The sequence below is a fragment of the Daucus carota genome, chromosome 9, assembly GCF_001625215.2.
Source record: "Daucus carota subsp. sativus chromosome 9, DH1 v3.0, whole genome shotgun sequence".
NCBI classification, from domain to species: Eukaryota; Viridiplantae; Streptophyta; class Magnoliopsida; order Apiales; family Apiaceae; genus Daucus; species Daucus carota.
In genome coordinates, this window is record NC_030389.2 from 11,939,340 (window position 1) to 11,951,082 (window position 11,743).

Below are 11,743 nucleotides of genomic sequence, written 5' to 3' on the forward strand. Positions count from 1 at the left end.
TTACCATTAGTAAAGCAAGTAGGTTACCAAGGCAACAAGAAGTATGCAGTATGCTTACTGTCCATAAATCAAAAAGATTGTAGATAGAAAAGAACATATCATCAAAGCCGACAATAGAAGAGGCCAGGATAGGATCAAGAGATTGATCAATGCACCCATGCCCTGCATATGAGAATTCAGTAATTAACATCACCAATATGCAGGCACGTTCATTTCATCTGCACAAGCACACGATACCAAGCACCTCCTTTTCTTTTCTCTAACTTGTACACATCTTTATACACACATCTAAAAGCACACAGTATTAAAATGTGTCAACGCACTTAATAAAAATATAGGATGGGTGCCCCCGCTGAAGCCATCATTGTATGTATTTGGTTCGGGCAAAGCATCAAACAGTTTGCGGGCGCGAAAAACATATATACACGTAAGACATACATATACACGTTTGAGTGAGAATTAACAGAACTCTGCAAAGAATACTAATCCATTCAGATAGCCTAAACCATAAATAATCAAAATAAAGAGCACAATATAAATATTTTTTGTATTATACCTTAATTTATGTCAAGATATTTGTGGTGTTTGATGCGAGTGATCATCGATTTTAGTTTGGCTTTGAGAGTGTCATATTTGTGGTGTTTGACCGCAGTCAAATTTACCCGTTTTTGTGTTAGTGGAGGTTGTCAATATGGAAATGGTTTTGGTTAAGCATCTTAATGGTGCATTTCTTGACAGATTAGAGAAATCAGAGGTCTCAGTACTTGGCTTACCCTTCTCTACTGTTGTCTTTAAGTCCACCATTTTTTACGACTTGAGGTCTCATGGTTGTAATTTAGTTGCATTGTACTTAAAATTTCTTTCTTACACTTCTGCAGGAACAGGATCCGAAGCAGGTCCGGATACTCTTCCTCTAGACCTCTACCGGGTGGCGGGCTATCTGTAGGTATATCTACTCTATCTGTTTGGTGCATCGTGTATTGTATATTGTGCATCGTGTATTGTCTTTTGTCTATCTTTTGTGATATATTATTTGTAGATGGGTGTATGTACAAGCATGTTAAGGATTTGAATTTAGTTTTGTGGTAACTACCGAGTATATTAGATAAATAGATATGTTAAGTAATTAAATAGAAGGAAAGAATAATAGAATTAGGCCTCACCAGTTGCTTATAACGAATACCCAATAAATTTTAACTTGCAAAGCCCCTAATTTGCAAACACCTTTCCATGTGTTAGATAGGTTCTCTATGAGTTCCAAGAGAATTGATGTCTATCTTACACATATGTGTAACCTTTTACAGGGTTATTAATGGTCCTTCTTAACAGGATTGATGCTGTTGGTGGCCTCAGGGGCTAAGCTAGAGTAATCCTCTGAAATTCTTAAAGTTATTTTGGACTAATCCTTATTGCTTCCCCGCCATCGCTCATGTAACTTGTGTATTTGATTGTATTCAGTCCCTTTTTGGTCCGGTCGATGATCCCACCAAGCTCCCAAAATGGAATTTTGATGGATCAAGTGCTGGTCAAGACACCATGGGATGATAGTGAAGTGGTCATAAAGTAGGTTCTGGTCACTTACTGTGCTCTTGTGTTTGTTTCAGATTGGATTTTTGTTTTAAAATTGTGTAGGTAATTTCTTTTTTGTTTGTGTTAATTTATAAGTCCTCAAGCAATATTTAAGGATCCATTCAGTAGGGGTAAGCACATATTGGTAGGTTATGTTCACTTTAAGTAGATTTTACTAATTCTTAGTTTAATTATGTGATTACATCAGGGCCCTTACTACTATGGTGTTGGTGCTGATAAAGCCTTTGGACGTGACATAGTTAATGCTCATTACATAGCATGTCTGTATGGTGGTATTTACATAAGAGGCATAAATGGGGAGGTTATGCGTGGACAGGGTAAGTTTAGCTTCTTGCAACCTTATTGCTTCTATGGGTGCCAATTAATAATAACACTCCAGCCTAAAGGTTACTACTTCAATCAGCAACTATAAAACTGAACTGGTAAAGTGCCACAGCTTTCTTTGACACACTAAAACCTTCCCCTTACTAAGCGCTGGACAGTGCTGATGGATTGTCAAAATATTATAGCTCTTTAATCTAATCTAACAAAATTTCGATGCCGAAAGACCTATTTAGGATTCAAAACTAAATCAAACCGCCACAGTTATTGGTATATATTCATTTTTGCCACAGGCAGCTAATTTTTACCCCTACAATTTTCAGTTCAAATTGAAAAGACACCCTATTGTCAGTCATCAAGGACAACGGCAGATCCTCTATTTAGCAAAATAGCAGTCTTGTCTTCCTCAGACCTACGAGTTACATAATGATTTGAACCAAAAAAAAAATTCCGATACTATTTATATCCCTGAACCCAAAATTCATCAGTGACTGGTAAAACTCAAGGAAAAAAGCAACCCCTAAATAACTTAAACATTTTTACCTTACAAACAATGTGAGGATTCCCGATAACTATCAGCAACGATCTTGCACTGGTGATTGCGACATTTAACCTCCGAGGATTGCTCAAAAATCCTTGGCGGTGGGTTATGTCAAAGTCTCTGTTGTGTTTTAAATAATATCCACGTGTCATCGTATTATTTCGAGCATAATTATTATATTTTATTTTTTTGAAAAAATATGTAAATATGAAATGTAATATTTGCAACCTAATAGCATTAATATAATAATAAGTACTATATTTTAAAAAAAATTATGGATCAAAAACTACATTTGGCCTGATTTTTCAATATTCAAATTCGTTAGGATATAGAGGCCACTATCATATTATCTACATGTTCAAAAATATATTCGAAATAATACTGAAACCTTTAGACTTTAAATATATTATACCTCATTAAAAGTATCTGTAATTCATTGTTGAAAATTATTAAATTATTTCATCTAATATAACTATGATTTTGATGAAAACTTGTTCTTGATATGTGAATTACGATATCCTAAATCATGATTAGATGAAGATGTGTGATCCGCCTTGTTTTACATTTATTTCTTCTTTTTTGAACGTACGTTTGTGTAATAGTTAAGTGATACATGATGATCATCAACACATTTGTTTTAGCATATGTTGCACACACTTTGTAAAAATAGAAATTGAAACATATGTTGTATGTAAAAAGACTCATACCTTATTTTATTTTACCCAAAAAATTCCTACACGTTTGATGTGACTTACCCTTTTAATTTTCATATCAATTATATAGTACTTCCATGTCTCTGTCATCCCTACTCTCGTACCTTAACAAGTAAAGGCTAAAATGAAAAAGAGAGGTTATTTTGGTCAAATGATCACTAAAGGGTGTGCAACAATCAATTTAGGGTGTGCAAATATCACTAACCTTGAACATGATATGTTAAATTGCTCACCCCTAAGAAAATGCGGGTATCAAAATATTTAAAAATTGTGAGTTTGCACAAAGCTAAAAAAGTAACCACACGACTAATTAAACTAAAGATTTCATGCTTTTATGAAGTTCATAGGGCCTAACTCATATCTACTCTTTTTTTGCTATTTGAAATTGCAGAAAATCATTTTGAGATTTGGTTTATAACAATTACATGGCAAATCATTAAAAGTCTTAATCAACAAGCTTAAAAAATTAATGAGAAAAAATTATAAGATTTTACTTTGGAAAATCGACTCAACATTTTCTTTTTCCTCTCTGATGAGTTTGGTTTTGCATGTTTTTGGCTTAAGGCAAAGCATCAAGTGTCTATATGTGCATTGTGTAATAGAAGTTTATGCTCATTTGAACATAGGAGGCCTCTTTGAAACTACAAGATTCTGCTGCTCTGCTTCAGAATGGATCACAAGCAATAAATACATCACAATTAGTATCTCAGGCTCCTACAAAGGGTTAGTATCTTCAAGCACTATATTGGTTTCTTTAGTCTTTGTTTTGATTCTTTAAGTGTACTTCTAAACACATTATTGCTCTTGGTGCATTATCAAAATTGTGCCTTCTTCTATTAATGCATACAATTGTTTAACTGTTTTGACCTTTTGTTGTGCCGATAAATCATTTTCAGTCAAGTTTGTATAATTTATGTTCAAGTTAGAGCAGTCAACTTATTATGATATATAAAATAAGGAAAAGCATTTAGAGGTTTAGCCTAACTCATTTCCTTCTATTATCTGTTGCAAAGAACACAAGATTTCATGAATTATGGAGAAAATACGTCTTTGATGAATTTTGGGAATTTCTATGTTGTTAATCAAAAGTCAACCAAATAATAATAAAACGTGTTTACGAGACCTACTAAAAAGAATTGAGTTATAAATTTTACTTGCTTAAAATAAAATAACACAGAGAAATAAGTTATATATGTATTAAAGTCTTAAAACTATAATTTTAATATGTCATCCATCAATGTATAACATACGAGTTAAATAAAATGATTCAAACTATAATTAAATTAATTAATCATTTACAAATTAAACTTATAAAATATAATTAATTCTGAAATGGATAATCCGACGCGATAAGGTGAAACTAATATCTGATTAAACGGGAATAGAACAAGATTAGTTTTCCATAATCCAGAATATTGAACACCTGATTTGATCTTTAACAATTGAACATGATATGCTACATTGCTCACCCCTAAGAAATAAGAATATCAAAATATTTTAAAAATGTGAGTTTGCACAAAGCTAAAAAAGTAACTATACGACTAATTAAACTAAATCTTTCTTATTTTTATGAACTTCATATATCTACTCAATTTTTGCTATTTGAGATCTGGTTTATAACAATCACATGAAAAATCATTAAAAGTCTTAATCAACAAGCTCAGAAAACTAATGATAAAAACTCAATATTTTATAACAAGACAATATTGAAACACGCGGTATCAAAGTAATAGTCATCTAATATTTTAAATTAACAAAAAAATATATATAAGACATTGAAGTACTATATAATTGATATGAAAATTAAAAGGGTAAGCCACATCAAACTTGTCAGAATTTTTCGGGTATAATTATAAGGTTAGTAGTTCAATTGATGCTTTTATAATAAAGTAAGGTAGGGTCTTTTACATACAATATATGTTTCAATTATTATTTATACAAGGTTTGTGCAACATATGATAAAAAAAAAGAATGTGTTGATGGTCTGTCCATCATATATCATTTATAACTATTACACAAACGTACGTTCAATAAAAGAGAAATAAATATAAATCAACGCGGACCACGCATCTTCATCTAATCATGATTTAGGATATCGTAATTCATATATCAAGAACAAGTTTTCATATTGGATGAAATAATTTAATAATTTTCAACAATAAATTATAGATCATTTTAATGAGGTATAATATATTTAAATTCTAAAAGTTTTAGAATTAATTTCGAATATAATTTTGAACATGTAGATAATATGGTAGTGGCCTGTATATCCTAACGAATTTGAATATAGAAAAATCAGTTCAAATGTTGTTTTTGATCCATAATTTTTTTTTAAATATAGTACATATTATTACTATCAATGCTATTAGATTGCAAATGTTACATTTCATATTTACATATTCTGTTAAAAAATAAGACGTAATAGTTATGCTCGAAATAATATGATGACACACGAATATTATTTAAAACACAACAAAAATTAGAGCCACATGCCTCGCACGGGCTTTTATGCTAGTTAATAAATTTGTAGAAAATCGTATGCAAGTATAAATATATCATTTATCTTTAGTAAAATTATACAAGAAAATATATTTTAAAATTATTTTTTGATTAAAATTATATTGATATGTTTATATATAATATACACGAAAAATATAAAACATTTCGAAACGGATACGAATTTTGAATTAAGTACACAAACTTAATAACAGAATGATATGAATTTCACATTCAAGTGTACGAAACACGAAATTACACCAAACGAAACAATTGTCAGCTCTACTTGTGCTTCCTTATGACCTCTAGGCGTAACGGGATTTGACTTGATCATTTTCTTCTGCCCTTCGCCCCAACACAATGGTGGGTGAGAAGATGGGAGGTCTCCTAAGGAAATTTTTTCACATGTCCCATAAAAAAATTCGACGAATTTTAGCCTCAAAAAAAGTTTGGAACATATTTCCCACGAATCTTGAGAAAGGTCTTTCTCAAAAAAATTCTTGACATAGATTTTTCATGAAAATATGTTTTGTTTAAAGAATTTTTAAGAATTATATTTTTGAGAAAAACTATTTTCATAAAAAATATCTTTCAAAAGATATGCCTCGATAAACTTTACTCCCTTTGTCTCATTCATTTCTACACATTTCTTTTTTTTATGGTCCATCAATCATATACATTCCAAAAATAATAACTTTTAATAATATAAAACACTATTTCACATTACACCTACTATTTGTTTCCACTATCAACATTCTATAATAATATAAACACTATTACACCCACTACTTTTCTCCACTATGACAAATTTATTATTAAATATAAAAGAATCCTACTATTTTACCCATTTTTTTAATTTATTTATTTTTCATATTTATTTCTACATATTCACACAAATGTATATCATTGGGTGGAACATTGGAGTAACATAGAAAAAAAATGCAGAGCATGGACCAATATCAATTTCAGAATTTGTCTTTGACTTTGGCCCATGAGTTTCTCTGTTAGGAAACAGGAAAGCAAACCCCATTTATGAGTACCTTCCTTTTTGATATTGGGCCACAGACTATGAATATGACCCAAAACGACTGGGTATTGGGCTACAACAACTCTTTCCAGGAGGTTCAAAGCAGGATCCCTGCATTCTGCAAGCTTCACATATAAAGCATTGCTCTATATAAATTGTATAAATTGTCAGGACGGCAGAGATATTGGGGCCGCTTGGAGATGTTTCAAAAAAAAGTAATTTTATGTTTAAAATAAAAAAATGGATTATAAATGAGAAGTAAATAAATTAATAAAATGTTTGGAAAAGAACAAAAACTCTGAGAGTGAATAGGGGCCGTTTGGGACTTTGAGTTGGTTTAAAAGAAGTGACTTCTTGCTTAAACTAAAGAAGTTGAGTCGAAGTAAAAGGTAAATAAGTTAATAAGGTGTTTGGAAAAAATAGAAGCTGTGACAGAGAAGTTAGCATTCTAAGTTTTACACAAACGGGTTAAGAGAGAAGTAGAAACTAGAAGCAGCTCTGCTTCTGCGAAACAAACAGACTCTAAAATTCTTAAAAATGCTTCTATGTTTTTCTAAAAACGGGTCAAAGTAGAAGCTGGAAGCAGCTTCTGCTTTTTTGAATACAAACACACCCATTGGACAGAGTTAATTCGTAAGTACAATTGTTTCTATTTTAAAAATTCAAATATTTAATTTTATTAAGATGTAATTTTTTTTCATGAGTAATTATTATGTTATAAAGTTTTGATCAATATATATGTCTTTTGAGTAATAAATAATAGAGAAATAATAAAAAAAAAATTTACCTTATTTTTTATTTTATGTTTAGATCCATACAAAAGCTCTGTCGGCTCGTTATATTTATTAATAGAAATTTTATAAAATTAATTGGTAAGTTATATTATTTTGGTTTTAAAATTTATAATGTTTGGTTTTATTGGGACATAATTCTGTTCCATTAATAATCGTTATGTTATAAAATCCTGATTGATACTCCTCCGTCCCATCTAATTATATTGGGCCTGGACACAGAGATCGAGAAAATATGTAAAAAATGAGTAAATTTGGATTTTAATTTTTAACAGCTATGTGTGGGTATTTAGCAAGCACATGAAGTATATTGTTTCACAACTTGACAATTTTTGCCCTAAGGTGGTCAAGGAAATGCAGAAACTACTCGTACCCCGTTAAATTGTTCTACACTTGAGATATAACCATCCTTAATCAAATTAAACTGTCAGTTCATATTTTGTTATCTTTATTGAGAATATGGTTTGTGGCAAGCCATAAATACACTGAGCATCTATAGGGTCAAAAAATTCAGCAAATGTATGAATATATTTTGACAGATGATGATTCAGAATACCCTGCAGCAAGCAGCCCTAGTTCAAGTCTAATGAAATTGGCAACCATATATAGCTTCATTTTCCATTGATTTTCAAGAATGCAGCAAAAGAATAAAAGTTCAAAATATCATGATGCGGAATATCCAACAGCAAGTAGACCACCACTCTGAAGTCTATAAATTTTCGGATTCATCACTGTCAGAAGATTACTGGCTTTCAATGTCATCGTCGCCCCAGGAGCTCAAAAAGAAAGCTAACTCTTCACATTTCTTTTCAAGAGCTTCATCAGGCCACACACCCCAGCAACCATAGATGTCGAGATGAGAAAGTGCCTTACATTTATCAAGTACAGAGTTGATGCCACGATTAGTAAAGCGACCATAAGTAATTTCTAGATGTTCCAGCTTTGACATTGTATTGGCTATCACCATTGCTTCGGATTCATCTACCATTGAAGCTTCCTCTTGAATCGACATTCCAAGAGATGGTGGTGCCATGTCTCTTTTCAACTGAATCAAAGATTTGCAATGCTTTCCAAAAGCTTCCAGCCCTTTGCTTGAGATGTTCAAGCAAAAGCTAACATCCAGGTGTGTTAGATTGCTAAGCGACACTGCATGCCTTATCACCATCTGGTCAGTTACATTACTTCCACGCATAATTAGGATCTTGAGACATTTGGCACTTGAGGCAACAAAAAGAAACAAAAAAGTTATTACTATAACTTGCATATCCCAGGATAATATGCGCCATATTATTGCATGCAACATTAAGAAAATAGTTTCTCTGCGGGAAGATGAATGAAAACTTTTATGCTGTAACCATGTATGCATATCTTTGCATTTTCCTGTATTTACTTGTAAAAGTTATCTTATATTTCAAAAGCATGACTTTAAGCTCCCTTGTCATGTTTGCAAATTGTTTGCAAAGGGGTAACAGAATACATTAATAATATTCGCGTCGTCAGGAAAATAATAGTGTATTGAGATGATAGTAGAAAAAACAGACTAATTGAGTTATAAAAACAGACTAATTGAGTTATATAACTCTACTTAGTTTTATACACACTTTAAAATAAAATTAAAGGATAAGTTGATTGAATTGGACACCGTTGCCCTGCTAACATGGGATTTAAGTCCTCGACTTCATATTACCAAGATCAGGGGAGTACATCTTTAAGGCTAGAAGTCTATATGTGAGATAAACTTATGTTATCCTTAAGCTAGTAAATCAGTTGTCAATCTGGTATGTTTTGCCACTCAACTCAGAAACCTTGTACTTAACATCCAATGAACTTAGATAGTTTGTCCCTATTAAGTTATTACATTCTGTGCAGAAGAGAAAATGCGACCATATATAAATGTCTAATTGTATGAAGTGGTTCGTAATCAACCTGTTGTTTTCCAGAATAGTTTATAATCAAGCGAAGAATCTCACATTAACTTATATCCAAAAAGGTTTTAGGGTGACTGTATCACAATATAACTTGCTTTTTGTATCACTATCTGTGTGGACGTGGAACTTTAAAACAACCATACTGGATTGTTCGGTATTTTTGTTATATACCACTTTGTAAAGTGGTGCAACACAAACCCTTCCCAGGTGCCAGCTTTCCTAGTAGTACCTAAGCCCATGCTTGTGTGAGTTCTGGTTCTGATGAGATATGGTGCATTACTAGTGGAACAACACACCTAATTTGCTAATCACTTATTATTCTAGATTCTTAAAAGCAACTGCGGTTAAAAACCATATAAACTATAAAGACAGAAATATATTGAGAAAGAATGATCTTGAATCTTGATAATGCTTTCATTTCTAGTACTATGTTTCAGAATTCCAGTGAAGAGTTTGTCCCAGTATTGACTGAGATATGCTGACAGAAAAATAGTGCATAGACCAGACAGAGTAAATTATTGAACAGCCACAAAAATTGCAAGCTTAGTTCTTTAAGATCTAAACAGGACAGGTCCTAGGAGCTCCCGAAGAAATTTGACTGGCTACTCCTAATATTTCCTTTAAATAAAACCAAGCATATACGAAAGCACAAAAACTAACAGAGAAGATCAACTAGACAAGCGCACAATTTTTTTTTCATTTTTGTTACCTTAAATCTTCATTAAGGTTTTAGTTCTGCTATCACTTATTAAATCTTTCTTAGTTCGCAGAAAATGTTTTCACTAATCTCCCTAACTAAACAAACATAAGAAATCAGAATCCGGAAAACTGAAGCATTTTTTACCAGAATTTCAACATTGCAGCTCATATCACGGGAATATCTACCAAACTTGGTCATTTCAACCGAACTTGGTTCTTTACGCTAAACATGCAATCAAACACGAGAATATCTACCAAACTTAGTCATTTAAACCGAATTTTATTCTTACGCTAAAGTTGCAATCAAAATCGACTAATCCTTGTGTGCCCAATGTCTATATCAGGCGACAAAGAGTTTGGTATGAAGTAGGGCAGAGTCAAAAAATCTCCATACCATGAACTGAAGTATCCACATTGTAGTACATCAACTACTGACACTAACTCCAACCTCAGTATACTTCAAATTAAAATTTTAAGCTAAAGACTCCAAACACAAAAATGTACAACTAAACCTAATAAACCCAAATAAAATGCAAAATTACACCCATGCTTAAATTAAAGAAATAAACCCATGCATTCATGCCATTTCTCAAAAAAACCATATGCTTTAGGCACATGCACATACATACAGAGAAACAAACCAAGTTTTTACAATTAACATGCTACATTTATATAGAAACATACCGATTAGCAGCAAAAGCAAAGCCAGCACTACCGAGTCGAAACGTTGAAAGCATCTGAAAACTGGACTTGCTATACCGCACCAGCTTCTTCACAGCCACATCCACTTGTTTAGACCTCTTCTTTGTTACACTCCAGTCCAAAAGATCGATGTTTTTCCAGCAGTGAGGCCCGGAAAGCACAGCCCACCAGGCCTTGCACACCAGAGGCACCACCCTCATCATCTCATCCACCGGAATCTTCTCCACCACCATCACCAACAACTCTTCTGGAAGCTTCTCCCACTCTCCTTGCTCATACTCATCGTTTTCACATACCCTCCAACTCATTTTCAAATGGGTCTAGTAGATTTTGAAGAGTTGAAGAGACTCTTGGTTTACTTAAAGAGGTTTGGTGCATGTGTCATTTCAGAGTTGAGAAAAAATGTAAAGAATTAAGTGATGGATTGTTTTGGCTAGTCATGCTTTTGATTCAGATGTGTTGATTTGGGTTGCAGCGAGATTTAGTGAAAGACACGTTTACCGAAATATATTGCAATTGATCGACTGTATCTTTTCCTCGGAGGAATACAGTAGCCAATCAAGGTTTCTGATCCGTGTCTGTAGTTTCAAATGAAAGTATGATGTTTGAGTGTGACATAATGTAAATAATAAATATAATCCCCTGTCATTATATCTTATGAGACAAGAGTCTTGTAAGAGAAGCGTAGTAGTTATCTTCTAGGATACGATATTCAAGTATGTATAAATCTCTTTTGTGGTTTCAATGAAATGAGCAGAAAAGTAGAAACAAAACTGCTTCTTACTTTCAACATGGTATCAGAGCTTTTACACTTCTAAACATGTTCTTCATAGCCAAATCTTTGAATCCCTACTTTTCATCTCAATCTCAAAAAATTCAAAACATACTTATCATCTAAATGGGAGGATCTGATATTGAGAACGAAACGTCAGAAA

The 11,743-nt window shown here is 32.5% G+C and overlaps 1 protein-coding gene across 1 annotated transcript; it reads right to left on the reverse strand.

Annotated features, from left to right (window-relative positions):
- Nucleotides 1–7,928: 7,928 nt before the first annotated feature.
- Nucleotides 7,929–11,447, reverse strand: LOC108202373 (F-box protein FBW2). Its single transcript, XM_017370752.2, has 2 exons — nt 10,791–11,447; nt 7,929–8,696 (listed from the first exon to the last, which is right to left on the reverse strand). The coding sequence occupies exons 1-2, from the start codon at nt 11,114–11,116 to the stop codon at nt 8,222–8,224; spliced, it is 801 nt and encodes a 266-aa protein (XP_017226241.1). The 5' UTR covers nt 11,117–11,447; the 3' UTR covers nt 7,929–8,221.
- Between the last annotated feature and the right edge of the window lie 296 nt (nt 11,448–11,743).